Source organism: Microcaecilia unicolor, chromosome 4 (genome assembly GCF_901765095.1).
Source record: "Microcaecilia unicolor chromosome 4, aMicUni1.1, whole genome shotgun sequence".
Taxonomy (NCBI): Eukaryota; Metazoa; Chordata; class Amphibia; order Gymnophiona; family Siphonopidae; genus Microcaecilia; species Microcaecilia unicolor.
This window is the reverse complement of record NC_044034.1, coordinates 266,519,875-266,542,567: the sequence shown is the minus strand read 5'-3', so window position 1 is coordinate 266,542,567 and position 22,693 is coordinate 266,519,875. Positions and strand designations below refer to the sequence as shown.

Sequence of the window (22,693 nt, the reverse complement as noted above, 5' to 3'; positions counted from 1 at the left end):
GCCATTTTGGCAGCGCCGGCGCTCTCCGGCCGCCACCGCGCTGAAGCGGCGAACCGGCATAGCCCAGGAGGCGGGTACAACTCTTCGCCCACGCCGCCCATAGCCAGCGATACTCCGCTCTCCCCTGCTCGCGGAGAGAGACCTCCCAGCGGGCAAGGCGGCGCAGGTACGGGGCGCGACAGCAAGCCAGCTATCCAGGGACGCAGATGAACAAATTATTATATATTTTTTTTATTTTTTATTATTTAAAGCATTTATATCCCACATTTTCCCACTGGATATAGGCTCAATGTGGCTTACAAAGCTATATCAGGACTACAGTACAATAGTACATTAAAACAGTACAAACAGTAAATTAAAGCTTGGCATTATATTAAACAGCAGAGTAGTAAAGAAAATAGATTTAAATGTTTCTGGATTATTTGAAACCAAAGTAATTGATCTGATTATGTTGCATCTGGAGAATAGACCTTTTTGAATAGGATGGACTTTAATAATTTTCTAAACTTTAGATAGTTCTGGGTTGATTTAACTAATTTGGGTAAGGCATTCCACAGTCGAGTACCCAAGAAAGGAAAGTTGGAGGCATATGTAGATTTGTATTTGAGGACAAAACAATCTGGATAGTGTAGGTTTAAAGGGAGGAATTAGATTTGTTTCTGGGTGGTAAATCAACTAAATCTAGCATATAGTCTGGAACTATGCCATAGATGATTTTGTGAATCAAGGTGCAGACCTTGAAGGCAACTCGCTCTTTGATGGGAAGCCAGTGCAATTTTTCCCGAAGGGGCTTGGCAGATTCAAATTTAGATCTTCCGAAAATTAGTCTTGCTGCTGTGTTCTGGGCAGTCTGAAGTTTCTTAAGTAACTGTGCCTTGCATCCGACATAGATTCCATTACAGTAGTTCAATTGGCTCAGCACCATCGATTGAATCAGGTTACGGAAAACAACTCGAGGGAAGAAAGGTTTTATTCGTTTGAGTCTCTACATCGAGTAGAACATTTTCTTTGTGGTGCAATTTATTTGAGATTCCAGGGTTAAGTGTTTATCGATTGTGACTCCTAGAAGTTTTAAGCTATCCACAATGGGTACGGAGAGGTTGGGAGTATTTAAAGTGGTGGGATTGTATTTATTATACAGCGATGATATTATAAGACAATGCGTCTTCTCCATGTTCAATTTCAAACTAAAAGAGTTTGCCCAATCGTTCATTGTACTTAGACCTAGACTGATAAGGTTGGTGATTTCAGCCAAGTCTTTTTTGAAAGGTATATAAATTGTTACGTCGTCAGCGTAAATGAATGGATTTAGGCCCAGCTTGGATAGGGCGTTAGCCAATGGGATCATCATTATGTTGAATAGTGTAGGGGAAAGTGGTGAACCCTGGGACTCCGCAAGTTGCATTTCATGAGGATGATAGGGTTGAATTCTGTTTGACTCTATAAGATCTGAAAGAGAGGAAGCCCTTGAACCATTTTAGTACCTTTCCTCCAATCCCAAAGTAGTCTAAAAGATGTAATAGGATTTCATGGTCAACCATATCGAATGCACTCGACAGATCAAATTGGAGGAGAAGTATATTCTTGCCACTTGCGATTTGTTGTTTGAACTTGGATATAAGGGTAACCAAAACTGTTTCAGTACTGTAAAAGGATTGAAATCCGGACGGTGAATCGTGTAAGGGAAAACTTGTTCAAATATTCCATGAGTTGTTTAGTCACCATGCTTTCCATTAATTTGATCACCAATGGTATTGTGGCAACTGGACGATAATTTGTGATGTCATTAGATTTTTTTCTTGGGGTCTTTAGTGATAGGAGTAAGAAGGATGTTTCCATGTTCCTTATGGAAAAAAAACAAATTTGAGCATAAAATTTAAATGTGATGTAAGATCTTTGATGTATCTGGCAGGAGCACAATTTAATAAATAATTTGGGCAAATATTCAATTTGCAGAAAGAGTTGGAAAATTTGGAGATTGCTTGGGAGACTAACCAGCTCATTTTCGAAAGTGATCGCCGGCCATTTTCTGACATAAATCGTGAGATGGCCGGCGATCTCGGAAAAGCGGCCAAATCGGTATAATCGAAAGCCGCTTTTTTTGGCAACATCGCCGCTTTCCCGTAGCGTCACTGGCCAAAATTCAAAGGGGCTTGTCGGCGGCGAAGCGAAGGCGGGACATGGGCGGGCATGGGTGTGGCTACCAGATGGGCGGCTTTCGGCGATAATGGAAAAAAACAAAACCGGCGATAAGCAGTATATTGCCGGGTTTACTTGGTCCTTGTATTTTCACGACCAAGCCTCAAAAAGGTGCACCAAATGACCAGATGACCACTGGAGGGAATGGGGGATGACCTCCCCATACTCCCCCAGTGGTCACCAACCCCCTCCCATACTAAACAAATACAACTAAAAACCTTTTTTGACAGCCTGTATGCCAGCCTCAAATGCTGTACCCACCTCCATGACAGCAGAATGTGTTGTATCCTCCGACAGCCTTTCCCTGGTTGCGATGTGGCTCTCGGGTGAGTGTGACACCTTTTCTGTTAGGTGCCCTGCAGAGTCACATTAGCAATGCATTGTGGTGGGTGTAGGGTACTGGGCTCTACTCCCATGGTGCTTTTCCCCCCTGCTAACTGGGTCAGAGTGTGCCCTGTTTTGTTTCCGGTAGTCCATGAGGTAGTGGCCATTTTTGTAAGCCAGTTTTAGATCCCTTTCATGTGTCACCCACGTTAGAGAACATTATTACCTTGAATGTGGCTGAAAGAGGGCATTGTACACCTTTCTGCCAGCTCTGACCTACTGCTTATCTCAGTACCAGGGAGACTCTTTGCCAGTGGGGCACAACCTCTGATCTGCAGTTAACTGTGAGTAAAGGTGGTTATGCCAAGAAAAGACTTTTTCAGAGAGATTAGTCTTCAGGTGTGAACTGGTGTGCCAAAGTTATACAGCAGCAATAAGTCCTAGAGGCTGTATGCAGGTCCCTGGAGCAGTTTTAGTGGGTGCAGTACATTTGTGGGTAGTGGGTTTTGGTAGGGGGTTGGGGGGTTCAGCTCCTGAAGTAAGGGAGGTATGCACATGAGAGCTTTTCTGAAGTCCACCGCAGTGACCCCTAGGGTGGCTGGTTGGTGTCCTGGCATGTCAGGGGGGCCAGTGCACTAAAAATGCTGGCTCCTCCCACGGCCAAATGCCTTGAATTTGGCCGAGTTTGAGAAGGCCGATATAACTTTCCATTATCGCTAAAAAACAAAACCGGCCATCTCAAACCCCGGCCAAATCCAATGCATTTGGCTGGCCGGAACCGTATTATCGAAACAAAAGATGGCCGGCCATCTTTTTTGAAAATATGGTTCTGGCCAGTTCTTTGCGGCGCCGCCAAAATACATCGCCGGTGCCGTTCGATTATGCCCCTTTAAGTCAAAAGAGAGAGGGGTAAAATGTAACCAGATACCATACCAGATATAGAGAGATGTGTTCCACCTTTGTTTACACCCTATGCTGTCTATTAAAATGTTTTTATTGTGTATTGTGTTGACATGTAGCATGCTATTGCCACACTATGTACTGTTATTTGATTTTTTTTTTTACTGCTTTAATTGTCAATTTCCTATGTTCGACTTATTCTTGCTGTACACGTCTTGGGTGAATTTCTTCAAAATGCAGTTAGTAACTCCTAATGAATAAATGCTCAAAGCCACAGCAGCACTGGTGGCATCTTGTAAAAACTCTGATCGCCACTGCCCCTGAAAATTGATGTGTTAGATCATTTCACCCCATTATATTCTGCCCAGACTCCTGCATCTGTATTTTGGTCGAACAGTCTTACACTTCTGTATGCCTCGTTTGCCCTGGACCTGGTCTGTGTCCTTGCTGCAGTGTTTGAGAGCTGTGCTTTTTTTTTTCCTGATCTGATAACACCCGATCAGATTTGCATTGCCAGACTGGCGGATGAGGGTCGAATACAGCTCCCACAATAAGTTTTGAAAGGAGCAGCTGCAGGCAAAATAAAATTATTTCCACTTCCACTAAGCAGTGTCTGGTTCCTTTAAAACGATTTGCTCTGAGGAACAAGACAGGAAATCTCTGGTCACTGAGCCTTTGCCCCCCCTTTTTTTTTTTTTCCCTTTCTTGTTATTCTGCTGTTCTGAAGGGGTAGCAAGGACTGTTTTTGAACAACAAAACAGGATGGGCAGATATTTGTGGTCAATCCTGCTTTGCAGTTTGTTCGTGGTTCTCCCACAGGCAGAAAATCACGGTAAGAACATTTAATTCTTAAACTGGGCATATTCCGTCCATTATGTGTCTGTACAGCGAGTGTGATGATAATCTTATTTCCCTAAGCATGCTGCTGCTGCTGCTGCTGTTGTGATTTTTTTTAAACAGATGTTTGTATGCAAGTTGTTCAGGAATTTTTTTTTTTTTTAAATGCATGATCCAGTCAGACCTCCTTGTTTTAAAAGTCTAACGCTGTTTTCTGCTCACATTGGCTGGGCAGGACGCTGTGAAAGAGGTTCACAAGTATTGATAAAACAAAACCGATGTATTGATCTTCTTTATTTAAAATAATAATAATACAGCATAAACTGTTTTATTTAAGAAACTCTGTTGAACTTTATAGTTACCTGTGCACGTGGATGAACAGGCCAGACATAACACTTTGTGGCCACTATTAATATTACTCTTGAGATATTACCATGCTTTATGTCTTAGATCCGTTCATTTTTCTGATTAGTTTCTTAGAAGTTTCATATGAACTTTTGTATTTAAGGTATTGGTTTGGTAGAGAACAAGGCCACCCTTGAAGGGGGGGGGGGGGGAGAGGAGTTGATAAGTGGGGGTGATTGCTGTAGATCCCTGCATTTTAGAGGGCCCCCCAGCTCAAAGGCTAACCCCACTCCCAGCAGGTCCATTTCATCCTACAGCAGCTGTGAAACAATTCTCCCACCTCTAATCCTCTCACCAGCAGGAGGCAGAAGAGAGCAGGTCTCCCACCTGCTGTTGCTTCCGCCAGACTTCTAAACCCCTGGAAGTTGGAACCTACATGTTCAAATGAGAGATGAAAGCCGGCAGAGGAGACAACAGCAGGTAAAAAGGACTGGTTGATCTGCTCATGCCCATGGAGTGGAGAAAGAAAGAGAAACATAAAAGCTTTGGGGGTGGGGGGGTGGGGAGGGAGGAAAGGAGGGGGGAGAGGTAGAAAAGCACCAGTCGGAGGTGAGAGAGGGAGAGGAGCAGCAGTGGGCGTGGCTGACCCTAGCGGAAATGCCCCCCCCCCCCTGAATATGCAACACATATGACTCTTTCTCCTACCCCCTTCAAATCCATTTCTTTCCTCTCCTCTCACCCACTCCATTGATGCATGCCCCCTCTCACTTACTCCTCCAGTACATAGGCATATTTTAGGGTTCCCTGGGATTGGTAGCATGGAATGTTGCTACTATTTGGATTTCTGCCAGGTACTTGTGACCTGGATTGGCCACTGTTTGGAAGCAGGATACTGGGCTAGATGTACTGACCCAGTATGGCTATTCCTATGTTGCTCCCTGCTGGTGCTGTTCGTCCTCTCCCTCCCCCACTGACCCTGCTGTCTGTCTCTCTTTCCTCCCTGCACCACTGGAACCTTTCTCTTTCTCTCTCCTATCTAAAATTCCCCCTCCCCTCCTGCTCTCTCTCTTCTTTCCAACTCCCTCCTCCCCTCCCTGCCAGCAACAGGAGAGCAGCCAGTAGGTCTAACCCTCTGTTGCCTTCCTCCTCTGCAGGCTTCCATCTGACCTGTGAACATGGGAGTTCATTATGTTCAGACCTCAGATAAAACTGGCAAAGGATGCATCAGCAGGTTAAGAGGCTCTTCTGTTACTCTTCCTGCTAGTGGGATGGTGGGAGGTGGAAAGATTGCATAGCAGATGTCAGGAGGGTAGAAGAACATCACTGCTGGTAGTTACCATGTGTGTGTGGCCAGGCCAGCAGCCTGGTTTTCCTTCCCCTTAAGGATAGCCCTGTCAGTGGGATGGTGGAGAAAGGTACAAGTGTATTTTGGATGAAGGAGGAGGAGTCACATATGTTGCGCATTAAGAGGGCCATGCACCTGATTTGCACCAGGTTCTAAGCTCTGGCGATGACGGATTCTTGGTCTGTGTTGGAGAAAAAGGGATGGGACTATGATTAAATAAAAGCTGTTTTAGTTACACTCTAAAGGCTCAATTCAGTAAACAGTGCTAAAACTTAGGCACCAAAAATTTCAGCACTATCCCCCGGATTCTATGTAGCGTGATTTAGGTTGTGCATGCAAATCCTGTCATTTTCTGGATTTGCATGCATAATGTAGTTAAGAAGCCAGTCATTGCCGATAATTGCCACTTAAGCAATTATTGATACCAATTAGCATTAGTTAGAATTTATGGTCAGAACTGTCTAAGCGTATTCTATAACATGATATGCATAAATTCTAAGTCACAGAGTTGAAAAGGGGGCATGGAATGGGTGGGTCATGGGCATTTCCGTAGTTATAGAATACACCTGGTCGATGTGTAGTGTTGCCATTTACACCACGTTTTACTTGGTGCAACTGCTCACGACTAAATTAAGTCACACGGATGGGTGCTCGGCGTATTCTATAAAATGAATGGAAATTTAAGCTTATTCTACAAAGTACACCTACTTTATAGAATATATTTGGTGCTGATTTTTTTTAGGCATGATATATAATATCTAGTCTTAAGTGCTAATTCTATAACGGCCATATTATTCATAGTTGCTGTTATAGAGTACTAATGTAAGTCCGTTATACTCTAGGTGTGAGTACTTACTCCATGTCAATGGCTGGTATATATGTTCATGCCCAACTACTGGTAATTACAAGTGTAACTGACAGTATTCTTTAGTGCCTAATTGCTTGGCATACCCTGATCCACCTATGCATCTCCCATGTCCACTCCCCCCTAGGCGTTTTAAGTTTATAGAATAAGTGTATAGGTGTAACCACAAATTAATGCCAATTAATGCTTGTTAATGCCAATTATTGGTATTTAATGTCAATTTAGCATGCATTAGCTAATTTAGGGGTCCTTTTACTAAGCTGCGGTAAAAAGTGGCCTGCGGCAGTGCGAGCGTATCTTTTGGGTGCACGCTGGGCCTTTTTTTTTTTTTTTTTACGACGTCAAGGAAACAGGACCTTTTTTTACGGGGCCTGAAAATGGATGTGTGCTAAAATTGAAACCAGCTTGCATCCATTTTCAGCCTGAGACCTTACCGCCACCCATTGACCTAACGGTAAGATCTCACATGCTACCCATGCGGTAAGCATGCAGTGCATGTCAACTGCTGTTTACCACCACAGGCCCGCATTAGAAAATAGAAAATTATTTTCTACTGAGGGATTCGGCATGCGCCAAATTCAGAATTACCACCCAGCTCATGCACAAGCCGGGCGGTAGTGCCGATTTGATACACACGCTGTATGCACGTAGGCCCTCCCGTACCTTTGTAAAAGGTCCCCTTAATTACATGCATAAGTGACCCCTGAGTACCTAATGTTTAGCATCTTTTATTGAATTTGAGGGTAAGTCATGCCGCCACTGGATAAAGTAAAGCACTGGCAGTGGCTCTTTGTACATTTAAGGGAGCTATAAATCCGGCTTCTCCTACATAAGTGCACAACTATGGAATGGCTTCCGAAAAGCCCTGAAAACAATCCGCGACCACCAGAACTTCAGGAAATCACTAAAAACCATCCTCTTCAAAAAGGCCTACCCCAACAACCCCATGTAAACCTCTTCACCCAGCAACACAGCATAACTTTGATCGTACTGGACAACACGCAATCTTCATCCTTCCCGACTCTCCACATATACTTCATACGATCACATTTCAGCCTTGTACTTGTTATCAACCGACTGGGCAAATGCCTTTGACGGTACTATGTAAGCTACATTGAGTCTGCAAATAGGTGGGAAAATGTGGGGTACAAATGCAACAAATAAATAAATAAATAGTGCTACTGAATATACATATAAGTGGCAACTGTGTCATCAATTTAATGTATAAGTTTGGCCCACTTGTTTGCAGGTCTAGCTTATGCTTATAAGTTATGCGGAGAGTGGCTGAATTTCTCTGCTCTTTGGATAACTTTTGTGCTGGCTTCTGGCCTGCCCCTAACTGAGCTCTTTCATGCATGGAGAAATGTCTAAATTCTAAAGTGCACAGTTCAGAAAGGGTGGGAAAATGGGTGTTATAAAATTTAGGCATGTCATTATAGAATATGGCCCGGTCTGCGTAAATCTATGCACAGAGATTTACACCACGTTTTCATTGGTGTAAATGGATGCTCATAGTTTTAGGCGCTATGATATCAACTAAGCGAATTCTAAATACCACACCTAAATCTTATAGAATACACTTAGGTGAAAATTATTTCTGTGCGTATTTTCCAGGTGCCATAAATAGAATCTCCTCCATATGCCTAACTGACAACAGTTAGACATGAAGCATGTACAACAGTCAATGAGCTAGCGTACATGCTTGCTCCAAACGTTAGGCGAGTAACTGCAAACTTCCACTAGTATTGTTGATATAGATTTTACACTTAGCACACAGCATACCAGCACCTAGGTTTAGGTGACCTGTAGAAAATTGTCTCCAGAGTGTACGGACGTTCTTTTAGGGGTCCTTTTACAAAGGTGCACTGAAAAAGGCTTGCAGTAGTGTAGGCGCAGGTTATGGGCGTGCACCAATCCATTTTTTTGGGGGTCCTGTAAAAAAGGCCTTTTTTTGCCGAAAATGGACATGCGGCAAAATCAAAATTGCCGCTAGTCCATTTTGGGTCTGAGACCTTACTGCCAGCCACTGACCTAGTTGTAAAGAATCCAGGCGGTAATGACCTACATGCGTCAAATGCCACTTGACACGTGTCCGTTATGCACGCCCAAAAATAAAAAATATTTTTCAGACGCGAGTATTGGACGCGCCAAAAATGAAATTATCGCAAGAGCCACACGGTAGTCGGGCGGTAACTCCATTTTGGTGCACATTGGGCACATGTGGACGCTTATGCGGCTTAGTAAAAGGGCCCTTATTTTGGTAACATTTCAAGGATGAGCAGCATCCCGAGGGTTTTCACTGCATGTGGTTAGGGTGGTGGACTTTGGTCCTGGGGAACTGAGGAACTGAGTTTGATTCCCGGCACAGGCAGCTCCTTGTGACTCTGGACAAGTCACTTAACCCTCCATTGCCTGCCGCATTGAGCCTGCCATGAGTGGGAAAGCGCGGGGTTCAAATGTAATAAATAAATAAATAAACTCAGGTATGTAATAGCTTGCTTCACTTGTTGATGGGTAGAAGTTCATGGACGTGTTCTGTGGCACAGATGGAAGGCTTCCCATCAACACAGTGAGAATTAAAAAAAATGAACAACACAAGCAAAGACAAACAGAAATAGAGTAGGAAGAAAACAGCAACAGAATTAGATAAAAAAATAGTTGAAGTTAAAGCCCGCACCACTCTGACACACAGGAAAGATTTCCAGATATTTTGTGGTTATCCTCCCAGTGGAGGAGTCAGTAATACACACTGTGTGTATGACTAGGGAAGGAACGCTCTGTTCCATGGCGTGACACGTTATGGAATTAATGGCCTAATCGACATAAACAGCCTGTGATTACAACCTGTGCTCTATTTATCCAAAGCCTTGAGTGAAAAGTTCAGCCCAGCCTTTCCTGTACAAACCAAGAACTGCAATCAAAGCCCTGGGGAAATTGCTAAGTGTATTAATACATTTTGCCTGGTTGTGTTGTAATAATTTTGCTTTTCACCTTGTGATCATGACAATCCTGTACATAAGTACATCAGTAATGCCACACTGGGAAAAGACCAAGAGTCCATCGAGCCCAGCATCCTGTCCACGACAGCAGCCAATCTAGGCCAAGGGCACCTGGCAAACTTCCCAAACGTACAAACATTCTATACATGTTATTCCTGGAATTGTGGATTTTTCCCAAGTCCATTTAGTAGTGGTTTATGGACTTGTCCTTTAGGAAACCGTCTAACCCCTTTTTAAACACTGCTAAGCTAACTGCCTTCACCACGTTCTCCGGCAACGAATTCCAGTGGCAGAGAGCTTGTGGGATTTCTGTGAATAAGACTCCACCAATGAACACCCTACAGCAGCGTTTTCCAACTTCTTCAAGCCAAGTACCCCCTAAGTTGAACAAATTTTAAGTACCCCTGAGCTCTGATCAACAGAGATTTTGAAATGCACATTTTATTATTAAACAGTTAACTAACTAGGGGGCCCTTTTACTAAACTGTGGTAAAAGTGGCCTGCGGTAGTGTAGGCACGGGTTTCTGGTGTGTGCAGAATTATTTTTCCGCGCGCCTGTAAAAAAAGGTCCTCTTTTTCCCCCCCTGAAAATGGACATGCGGCAAAATCAAAATTTCTGCATGCCCATTTTGGGTCTCAGATCTTACCGCAGCCATAGACCTAGAGGTAAAGAATTTGGGTGGAAATGACCTGCTCACTCCGCTACGCGTGCCAGAAAATAAAAAATATTTTCCAGGCACGCGTAGCGGATGCATGACAAAAATGAAATTACCACAAGAGCCACGTGGTACTCAGGCTATAAGTCCATTTTGGCGCACTTAGATGCTTACGCAGCTTAGTAAAAGGGGCCCTAGGTAGCATACATAACAAATGCAGGCCATTGGAAAGGGCATGCAGACCAAGACACCGTTAGCATGATCTGTTATATTCACTGCAAAAAATGCCACCCATTGATCTAGCGGTAAGGGCTCACGTGCTACACATGTCCATTGACCGCCGCATTGAGCCTGCCATGAGTGGGAAAGCGCGGGGTACAAATGTAACAAAAATAAAAATAAATAAATAAAATGTGGTGACCGGTCGGCGTGCACCAACTGCCACTTAATGCCAGAAACGCTGTGTGCGGTAGGAAATTTTAAAAATTTGCCACAGCGTTATGGGCACATGCCAAATCCAAAATTTCTGCCAGGGGGCACGCTAGCCTGGCAGTAGTCTAAATTTGGTGAATGCTGCAGGCGCATAGAGCCTACAGTGCCTTTGTAAAGGGTCCCTCAAGTATCAGTCTGAATATTGATATTACCCAGATAGATAATGCTGCTCAATTCATACCCGGCTGTTCAGTGCCAGTCAGTTTCCAGGTAGTAACGCTGAATACCTGGCTATAAAAAACCCATCATAACTAGCGTTGAAAAAACAAAACAAAAACATTGGCCATCACTGTTTAATATTGACCTGAGAGTGTCTGAGATTTCAATGACAGTGTGTGCTGTATGCTACATGCAGCTAGGGGATGTGAACTTCAGCTATACTACATGTTTCAGGGCCTTTGTGCTCTTAGAGAGGCCAGAGGAGACCATTACAATAAGATGCTCTAATATTCATATGGTATTTCACTAAAATCAAGCTCTAGGTTTCTAATTAGAAAAAATAAAATAGATTTTCAACTGCAGTGTAATCCTATATGTTTCCATTTCTTCTAGTGTTCTTAAAGCAAGAAAACGCCAACAATATCTTGAGGCGAATGAAGCGCGCCAATTCGGGATTTGAGGAGTTTAGAAAAGGAAACCTCGAGAGAGAATGTATGGAGGAAAAGTGCTCCTATGAGGAAGCCAGGGAAGTCTTTGAAAACTTCGATGATACTGTAAGAAATCCTATAATTCCTCAACCAATGGTACCCACACCCCCAGGGGGTAAGGGAAGAGGTCAAACAGAGTGTGAAGTCTTGAAATCTGAAGCATATGTAGCTAACTAGTAGATATATGGTTTAGGAAGGGGGTATGAGGGTTTCATTGATGAATTAAAGGGGCGCTGGAACCAAAAACGTTTAAGAACCCCTGCTATAAATCCTGAGGGGGAGGGTGAAATCTCAGGAAACAAAATCACCCTAAAGCCTTTATAGCATGATTCTTCACATATTCATAAGTGCATTGAAACTCTTTTCAAATTATTTATTTTTATTTACCATAGCACTAAAGTGGCCAGGGTATGGAACAGCACATAGCAACATCATAATAAATCCAATAATACTCAATATAAAACTTTATAATAAGTAAGGTGTTGAGCAATAAATAAAGTAAAACATCACCATAGAACAATAGTTGCTATATAATAATAATAATAAAAATAAATACATAGAGAGGCATTTTCGAAAGGAACGTCCACGTTCTGATTTGGATGTCCTTGCAAAACGGCAAAATCCAGGGGCGGGGAAGCCCGTATTTTCAAAACAAGATGGATGTCCATCTTTTGTTTTGAAAATGCCGTCAGGGATGTCCAAATCCTTTAATTTGGACGTCCCTAGATTTGGATGCCCCTAGACATGGATGTTTCTCACTTTCGGTGATTTTCGAAACCAAAGACGTCCATGTCAAAAATGTCCTAATGCAAGCCATTTAGGCATGGGAGGAGCCAGCATTTGTAGTGCACTGGTCCCCCTGACATGCCAGGACACCAACTGGGCACCCTGCATTGGACTTCATAAAATGCTTCCAGGAACATAGCTCCCTTACCTTGTGTGCTGAGCCCCCCCAAAACCCACTACCCACAACTGTACACCACTACCATAGCCCTTACAGGTGAAGGGGGGCACCTATATATGGGTACAGTGGGTTTGTGGTGGGTTTTGCAGAGCTTGCTGTTTCCTCCACAAATGTAACAGGTTCGGGGGGTATGGGCCTGGGTCTGCCTGTCTGAAGTGCACAGGCAGTACCCACTAAAACTGCTCCAGGGACCTGCATACTGCTGTGATGGACCTGAGTATGACATCTGTGGCTGGAATAGAGGCTGGAACGACATATTTTTAAAGATGCTTTTTGAGGGTGGGAGGGGGTTGGTGACCACTGGGGGAGTAACAGGAGGTCATAGTGATAGGAGTGTACATCTCTGGTTGTTTTCAAATCTAGGCTAAAAACCCACCTTTTTGATGCTGCTTTTAACTCCTAACCCTTACTCGCTTGTTCTGTACCCATACTTTTCATTCCCACCGTAGTAATTCCCTTATCTCTTATTTGTCCTGTCTGTCCTAATTAAATTGTAAGCTCTGTTGAGCAGGGACCGTCTCTTCATGTTCAAATGTACAGCGCTGCGTACGTCTTGTAGCACTATAGAAATGATAAGTAGTAGTAGTAGTAGTCTTATCCACCTGGCCAGGCTGAACAGACGGATGCAGGAATGTTAGCAGAAATTAAGAAGGCTAACAAACTGAGTAACAATAATAATGGGTGATTTTAATTACCTCGATATTGACTGGATAAATGTAACATCAGGGCAGGCTAGGGAGGTGAAGTTCCTAGATGAAATTGAGGACTACTTTATGGAACAGCTGGTTCAGGAACCAACAAAAGGGGGAACGATTCTAGATCTAGTCCTTAGTGGAGCACATGATCTGGTACAGATAGTAATGGTGCTGGGGCCAAACATGCATGCTTTACTTGTGAACATTTACACCTGCTCCTTGGCAGACATAAATATGTGTGGCTTCAACCTAGCCATGATTTCTGCCACTTTGCCACTAGTATTTTGTAAACATACATAGACGCCTATGTGTTGTTGTAATGTTGGCTAGAAATAGGCTCATACTTGTCCTTCACACATAGGTGACCTATTATGAAATTACCCTTTAAATTTACAAAACAAACAAATAAATAAATATATATATTTTGTTCCTTTTGATTTACTATTTTTCACAACAACAAGAGGAAGAACACACAACCAAGGGTGTGGATAATACAACAGTTCAAAAATAAACGTGGAGGGGCATAATCGAACGGGGCGGGGCCGGCCATCTATAAGGGCGGCCATCTCTAATGATGGCCCCGTTAAGCGGCGTACCCGACCGTATTATCGAAACAAGATGGCCCGCCATCGTTCGTTTCAATAATACGATTGGGGCCGGCCAAGTCTCAACATTTGGGCAGTCCTTAGAGATCGCCAGCGTTAGAGATGGCCGCCATTGGTTTTCACCGATAATGGAAACTAATGCTGGCCATCTCAAACCCGGCCAAATCCAAGCCATTTGGTCATGGGAGGAGCCAGCATTTGTAGTGCACTGGTCCCCCTCACATGCCAGGACACCAACCGGGCACCCTAGGGGGCACTGCAGTGGACTTCACAAAATGATCCCAGGTGCATAGCTCCCTTACCTTGGGTGCTGAGCCCCCTTAACCCCCCCAAAACCCACTACCCACAACTGTACAACACTACCATAGCCCTTAGGGATGAAGGGGGGCACCTAGATGTGGGTACAGTGGGTTTCGGGTGGGTTTTGGAGGGCTCCTATTTACCACCACAAGTGTAACAGGTAGGGGGGATATGGGCCTGGGTCCGCCTGCCTGAAGTGCACTGCAGTACCCACTAAAAACTGCTCCAGGGACCTGCATAGTGCTGTGATGGAGCTGGGTATGATATTTGAGGCTGGCATAGAGGCTGGCAAAAAAATGTTTTTTAATTTTTTTTGAGTGGGAGGGGGTTGGTGACCACTGGGGGAGTAAGGGGAGGTGATCCCTGATTCCCTCCAGTGGTCATCTGGTCAGTTCGGGCACCTTTTCAAGGCTTGGTTGTGAACAAAAAAGGACCAAGTAAAGTCGGCCAAATGCTCGTCAGGGCCGGCTTTCTTTATTCCATTATCGGCCGAGGCCGGCCATCTCTTAACCATGCCCCCGTCCAGCCTTCGGTACACTGCCAACATGCCCCCTTGAACTTTGGCCGGCCCTGCGATGGAAAGCAGTTGAAGCCAGCCAAAATCGGCATTCGATTATACCGATTTGGCCAGCCTTAGAAGGCCAGCCATCTCCCGATTTGTGTCAGAAGATGGCTGCCATTCTCCTTCGAAAATAAGCAGGTATAGATGCCTAATGGATGCCAGATCTTTCCGACTGTGGTGAGGGCACCACATTTCTCTGCAGTAGATGTTTCAGGTGTGAGACAGACCTGATTCCACCATTGCATGACACATAAAGAAGAATTATCTTTCCAATTACTAAGACTTAACTTATACGCAAATACAGAGTACAAGGTCCAATAATTTTGAACAATGAACTCAAACTTTTTTCTGACATTCACTTAGATTGATTTTTTTTCACAACTTGAACTATTCAGCAGTAAATATTCTACAGCTTTATCATTGCATCTGCTGATTTTTTTTTTCTTTCCTGTTATTTATACAAGTAAATAAAACCTATTGAAAATGCTTCAAGTGTGTCATTTGAATTTGCTGAATTTTCCTGTGACTCATTACCTTTCATCCATAGAGTTGTTTAAAATGTATGTTAAAGATGTGGTTTAGATATCTCTTGACACTATGAAAATTAAAAATGTATATTCCTAGAGCAGTAAAACAGATTAATCAGAAGAGGATTTTGATCATTCGAACTCATCTGATAGTATAAATTTAATCAAATTTTTGGAATCCTCTCAAGATAGCACTCTTAAACAGGCCACCTTGTTGGTTATATTAGGCTCTGTGCAAAAGAAGATGATGAGATTAAAAGCTTATTTTCAGAAGGCGAGTGTACCTTTTTGTGGTCAAGTAGTGTTAATGTTTCCAGAAGTGGCCAGATTGACCCAATTAAGATGAAAAACCTTCCTTCAGCTTGGACCTCAAGTTTTGGCTGTGGAGGGAACATTCTTTTTAAAATCTCCTTGCAGACTTCTACGGTCTACGCCCTGATCATGACTGAATAAATAGGGATGGGTTTGAGTGTAAATTTTAAGGGGCTTCTACGTTAGCTTCAGAACTTTTAGTACAAGAAGAGTGCTGGGCAGACTTCTACAGTCTATGCCCTGAGAATGGCAAGGACAAATCAAACTCGGGTATAAGCACATAAGCACCGCAAAAGACCAAGGGTCCATCAAGCCCAGCATCCTGTCTCCGACAGCGGCCAATCCAGGCTTCAAGAACCCGGCAAAACTCATTAAAAAAAAATTAATTTTTAATAATGTTCAATGGACTTTTCCCTCAGGAATCTGTCCAATCCCCCTTTAAACTCCGTAAGGCCAGCTGCTGTCACTACATTTTCCGGCAACGAGTTCCAGAGTCCAACTACACGCTGAGTAAAGAAAAACTTTCTCCTATTTGTTTTAAATCTACCATATTCTAGCTTCATCTTGTGTCCCCTGGTTCTATTGTTTGAAAGTGTAAACAAACGCTTCACATCTGTCTGCTCTACTCCGCTCATTATCTTGTAGACTTCTATCATATCACCCCTCAGCCGCCTATCAAGTAAAATGAGTTTATCTTGTTGGTCAGACTGGATGGACCGTACATGTCTTTATCTGCCGTCACATTCCTCAATCCTGCTCATTTAAGGGCCCTTTTATTAAGGCATGGTAGGCCTAATGCGGGCCTACCTTGCACTAAAATCACACTACCGCAGGACGCACTGAGTCCTGTGGTAGTGTGCTGCTTAGCGTGTGCTGAAAAATCATTTCTATTTTTCAGTGTGAGAGGCACGGCCTTGGGCACAGAGTAGGCATGCCTGCACTAATCAGGTAGCATAGGCACATTACTGTGTGCTAGCTGTTTAGCATGGGAGTAGCATGGGAACCCTTACCACCTCCTAAATAGGTGATAGTAAGGGCTCTCACGGCAATGTCTGCGCTAATGGGGAAATTAGCGCGTGGCCATTTAAAAAAAAAACCACCACCAAACGCGGCCATTTTACTGGTGCGCTAAAGGTGGCTGCAACGTGTGGGAAACCCACGCATTAAATATAGCATGGACCACCTTTTTGCCCATCTTAGTAAAAGGGCCCCTCTTTAGATGCAAAATAGAGGTGTTCAGGTTTAATTCAGGGTTTTCTTAATTTATGCACATTGTGGAAATTCTTTGATAGTGTTTTTTCATATGAAACTAATTTAAAGTTGCAGTATCAGTTGTTCTCTCCTTGATGTGAACTAGAAATGTTTGTAATGTGATAAAGATTCATGTATCTTTTTTTTTTTAAATAAAACCTATTCATATTTCAAATCTGAAGTTTAGTGTTTAAATGGCTAATCTGGCTCTAATTCTGTTTCTTCCCTTAGAATAAATTCTGGAATATCTATGTAGGTAAGAAAGATTTAAAGCTATCTTATGACGCTTTTCATCCAAATGTGTTGTACAGTGCTGTGATGTTTGGATATTTTTAGTGCAATTTTGAAAACTGAGGGGCCCGATAACACTGGACATCATGATTTTTGTTTCCATAATTAGTTTGGGTGTTTGTTACAGATTTTTGAATTCTGATCACAGAAATGACATCAACAGTTTTCTATCACTTATGGTTTTCTGGAAATGTGCTACAACACATTTACGTCAACATGACATTACTAGTAAATGAATGATGTTCAGTTTAAATATATTATGACATCATTTAGCCCTAGTTTTTAAGTAGCGCTTTTAGGAGAAGATGATGGTTAATTAAACTGAAAATGTTGCAGAGATATATTAATCATGCTAACACTTTCTTCTACATTTGTGGTGAGTTCTGAAGAACTGTGACTCCACTGGTGAAGAAGGCTTATGAACTGTATTTTGGATGTAAAGTTGGTGATCAAGACAAAAGCTGGGCTCCCCACCGTGGCGTACCAAGGGCGTGGTGGTGGGGGCGGTCCACCCCAGGTATAAGCATAAAGGGGGGTGCTCTGCTAGTGCCCCGTCCTGTTTTTTATTCATGCTGCTGGCGCCACAGTCCCCAGTCTCCACTTGCCTACCCTTAGCTCCCCGACAGCCCCATTCTCTCTGCCACCTGGCCCCCTGCAATGCATTTTTAAAAAACATCTGAATCGGCAGTGCAGCGCCTCGTGTCTGCCTGTGAAAGAAACAGATTGCCTCGGTCATTCCCTCATTGTGTCCCACCCTCATGGAAATAGGAAGTTACATCAGAGGAGGGTGGGACACAGTGAAGGCCCGCGATCTGCTTCTTTCACAGGCGGAGGCGAGGCGCTGCACGCTGGTGCTGTGCTGCCGATTCAGATGTTTTTAAAATGCTTTGCAGGGCACTGGGTGGCAGAGAGAAGGGGGCTGTCGAGGGAACCAAGGGTAGACAGGTGGGAACTGGGTCAAGGGGGGGTCAGATGGGAGAAAAGGGCTGGAGCTGGAATTGGGACCATGCCTGGGATAGGAGGGAGAATGGATCTGCGGCTGGAAAAGGGGAGCAGATGAGAGAATGGGGCTGGGGCTGAAAAGTGGGGCCATAATGCAATGCAGGTGGATGAAGGGGACTGCAACTGGGGGCTGAAAAGGGGACAGGGAGAAAGTGGCTGGGGCTGAAGCTCAGGGACCGGTGGGAGAAAAGGGCTGGGGCTGAAACTAAGCTGAAACTGGGGACTGGTGGGATAATAGGGATGGAACTGGGGTCTGAAAAGGGAGGGGGCAGGTGGAAAAAGTGGACTGGGGCAGGTGGGATAATGGGGCTGGAACTGGGGGCTGAAAAGAGGGGGCAGAGAGAGAGAAAGAGAGGACAGATCCTGGATGGAAGGGAGAGAGAGGGAGGGCAGACCCTGGATGGATGGATGGATGGATGGATGGATGGATGGATGGATGGATGGATGGATGGACGGATGGATGGATGGGAGAGGGAGGGCAAATGGTGGATGGAAGGGACAGAGAAAAAGGGCAGACAATGTATGGAAGGGAGAGAAGGGGCAGACGATGGAAGGGAGAGAGAGAGAGAGAGAAGACAGTGGTTGGAAGGGGGAGAGAGAGGGCAGACAGGGGCAGATGGTGGATGGAAGGGGCAGAAATAGAGGGCAGATGCTAGATGGAAGGGAAAGAGAGTGGGCAGATTGTGGTTGGAAGGGGCAGAGGGAGAGAGAGGGCAGATGGTGGATGGAAGGGAGAGAGAGGGCAGACAGTGGATGGAGGGGACAGGAGAGAGAGGGCAGACACTGGATGGCAGGGGCAGGGAGAGAGAGAAGGCAGATACCGGATGGTAGGAAGAGAGAGAAGGCAGATGCTGGATAGAAGGGAGAGAGTGAAGAGAAGAGAAGATGAAAGCAGAAACCAGAGACAACAAACTGTAAATATTTTTTTTTCTTTTCTTGCTTTAGGATAAAGTAGTTTTGTAGTTGTATTAATAAATGTTTGTAAATAGAACATGGAAATAAGGTAATCTTTTTATTGGACTAATTTTCATACATTTTGACTAATTTTCAGAGAACAACCCCCCCCCCCCCCCCCCCTCAGATCAGGATAGGATACTGTAACTGTATACTGTAATGACCTGAGGAAGGAGGTTTTGGCCTCTGAAAGCTAAATGTATTAGTACAATAAAATGGTATTATTTTATTTTCTATATTTGTTTTATTTCTATTTGTTAATTTGTAAAGTGGTGAAATTTACATCTGCTGTCTTTATATTTTGCACAGTACCAGGGGACAGTTTCTGTGGTGTTGCATTGTATGCAGAATCTGGCTTCCTGGGGGTTCAGTTTAATTTTTGTCTAAATAGAAAGTTTATGGTTACTTATTCAATAGTGGATTAAGGTGTATCTGTGCCTATGAAAAAAACATGGCTTTCAGTTGGCACTGACTGTGCAGGATTGACGATCTTCGTTTTACAATAGGTGAATTGATGTTCTAGTGCTCACTGCAGTGTTTAAGATGCTTCCTTTTCCTAGGTACACCCTTGTGTGACTCATAGAAATTACTGCTTATAGTATGGTAGAATTGCTCTATAGGTCCTGAGTGTTTTGTATTCTCGGTATGCCTAGTACTGGATTTTGGAGGGGGTGTTTAAAAAATGACCGGTGTCAAATACCCTAGGTATGCCACTGGCTCCCCAAATTTATGGTAGTATCATATGCAGTTAATTATGATGATGCATATGGGGAATTCAACTTTTATCTTGATTGCCAACTTTACATCCAAGATATAGTTCACCAGTAAAGTAACGGATGGATTTGCATACAGTGGAGGTAGTGCTAGCAGATTTTTATCATGCATATTAATTGTGGATATCCTGAAAACCTGACTGGCTGGGTGTGTCCCAAGGACTGGGTTGAGAATCCCTGCTGTCAATAAAAGTACACAGAACAATAATGAAACCATTTATTTGCAGAATCTAAAACCAGTTCACATTTCCGTCAATACGCAGTATTGAATCAGGCACACAAGTGAGTGATGTCATCTTCATATATTGCCAGGATGAAACAGCTCTCCCAGAGTTCAGAATTCACTGTAAAGATCTGAGCAAGTGTGACCTTTTGCACGTACAGCAGTCTCCTAAGTTCCTCAGTTTTGTGCTTTCCTCTCAGCCAAACAAATGCACCAAGTTCTCCCCAAGTTTTGTCAATATTGTCTTTCAGCGCAGTCAAGCTCTTTTTGGGATAACTTTGTTGTGGATCTATCATCACCATCCTGAGCAGACACAGATATTCAGAGAGGGCCAGGGCAGACTCTGTTACAAATCATTTGTCACTCTCCTGCAAAGACAACGATGATCAGCAATGGCCAGGGCAGACAACACACACGTGTCCAACACAATGTTCTCTGTGCAATCCCCTTGTCCACACAAGCATTTCTTCATCCTCACAACACAGATACCTATTTTTGAATTTTGTGCTGACCACTGGGCGCTCTTATTCAGAGCCTACACCAGCCATTCCCAATCCAGTCCTTGGGGTACACCTAGTCCCATTGGGTTTTCAGGATATCCACAGTAAATGGGCATAAGATAGATTTGCATAAATATTCATTGTGGATATCCTGAAAACCTGATGGGACTAGGTGTGCCCTAAGGTCTGGGTTGGGAATGGCTGGCCGACACCCTCCAATTCCAATCCGAGGATTGTGTTTCAGTCTGCATTCATTTCTGCTAATTTTTTTTTTCAGCAAGGGCCTTTCAACAGATGGAGTATCCCCAATCCCTCAATATGGGAATCATATTTAAGAAACAGCAGAGGTTGATTCTTACCCTGTACACTTGCTCTTTCAAGACATGATAATGCATTATGGAAAGGGCTACCTATAAAGCAGGCCTATATTACAGTTTTAATACACTTCACTGGCCTCTTTGTAGAAGTGATGCATACAAGTTTGACAACAACAACAACAAAAAGACAGACTCGAGAGAGTGCTGCTGTTGTTATGCAGCCAGTAAATGCTGAATCACCTCCCAAGGCACTATTGGAACAGTGCATTTAGGGAATCCCAATACAGAGGTTTTAATAATGGTGAAAGAAAGCCGGGAGTGTTTAAGGGGAGAGCAGAGTAAAGAATGCAAATTATCCTCATCAACTTCTAAGCAACTTGTTAATGCAAGGGAAAAAACACAATTTGAAGTGTTTCTATACAAATGCTAGAAGCCTAAAAAATAAGATGGGAGAGTTAGAGTATATAGCACTAAATGAAGAGGTAGATAAATTAAAAACATCTCACAGACTTGGTGGAAGGAGGACAATCAATGGGACACTGTGTTATCAGGATACAAATTATATTGCAATGATAAAGTACATCAAATTGGAGGGAGGGTTGCACTGCTGTACACCTCCGTTGGTTAATAAATCCCAATAAATAAATAAATAAATGTTAAAGAGGGATTTGAGTCAAACAAAATAAACATTCTACATGAAACAGATAGCAGAGTGGAATCCCTATGGATAGAAATTCCATGTATGAAGGGAAGAAGTATACTGATAGGGCTGCACTACCTTTCGCCAGGACAGTATAAACAGACAGATGAAGAAATGTTTACAGAAATTAGGAAAGCTAGGCAATACTATAATAATAGGTGATTTCAATTACCCCAGTATTGACTGGATAAATGTTACATAAGGGAGTGCTAGGAAGGTAAAATTCCTAGATGTAATAAATGACTGCTTCTTGGAGCAACTGGTCGATGAACCGACAAGAGGAGGAACTATTTTAGATCTAGTCCTTAGTGGAATGCAGGGCACAGTATGAAAGGTAACGGTGTTGGGTCCGCTGGGAAACGGTGATCATAACATAATCAAATTTGACCTGATATTTGGAGTGAAGTCACTAAGGAAATATACTATGGCAGCATTTAATTTTCGAAAGGGCAACTAAGATAAAATGAAGAAAATGGTTAAAAAGAAGCTGGAAAGATTGGCCGCAAAGGTTAGGACTTTAAATCAGGCATGGGCGCATTTAAAAATGTCATCTTGGAAACTCAGACCAAATGTATTCCACATATTAACAAAGGTGGAAAGAAGAGCAAACGACAACCAGCATGGTTAAAAGATGAAGTGAAAGAGGCTATTAGAGCCAAAAGAACATCCTTCAAAGAATGGAAAAAGGATCTGAATGAGGAAAATAAGAAGCAACATAAGCACTGGCAAGTTAGATGCAAAGCATTGAGAAAGAAAGCTAAAAGAGAATATGAAGAGAAACTTGCAACAGAGGCAAAAACTCATAGTAACTTTTCCAGGTACAACAGAAGTAGAAAGCCTTTGAGAGAATCCATGGGACTGTTTATTTATTTTATTTGTTACATTTGTATCCCACATTTTCCCACACATTTGCAGGCTCAATGTGGCTTACATAATACCATGAAGGCATTCGCCAAGTCCGGTATGGGAATAGTACAAAATTACATCATCAAAGACCAAAAGGGATGCTCGGGGATAATAAGGCCATAGCAGAGAGACTAAATGAATTGTTTGCTTCGGTCTTTAAGGAAGAAAATGCAAGAGATCTACCTGTACTAGAAATGGTTTT

The 22,693-nt window shown here is 43.3% G+C and overlaps 1 protein-coding gene across 1 annotated transcript in view; it reads left to right on the top strand.

The window, feature by feature from the left end:
• The first annotated feature begins 3,891 nt into the window (after positions 1 to 3,891).
• F10 (coagulation factor X) overlaps positions 3,892 to 22,693 on the top strand; it is a 42,713-nt gene continuing 23,911 nt past the window's right edge. The window contains exons 1-3 of the mRNA XM_030201527.1: positions 3,892 to 4,255; positions 11,515 to 11,675; positions 17,057 to 17,081. Coding sequence (XP_030057387.1) covers positions 4,186 to 4,255; positions 11,515 to 11,675; positions 17,057 to 17,081 — 256 coding nt within the window. The 5' untranslated portion in view covers positions 3,892 to 4,185. The remainder of the gene's footprint in view (positions 4,256 to 11,514; positions 11,676 to 17,056; positions 17,082 to 22,693) is intronic.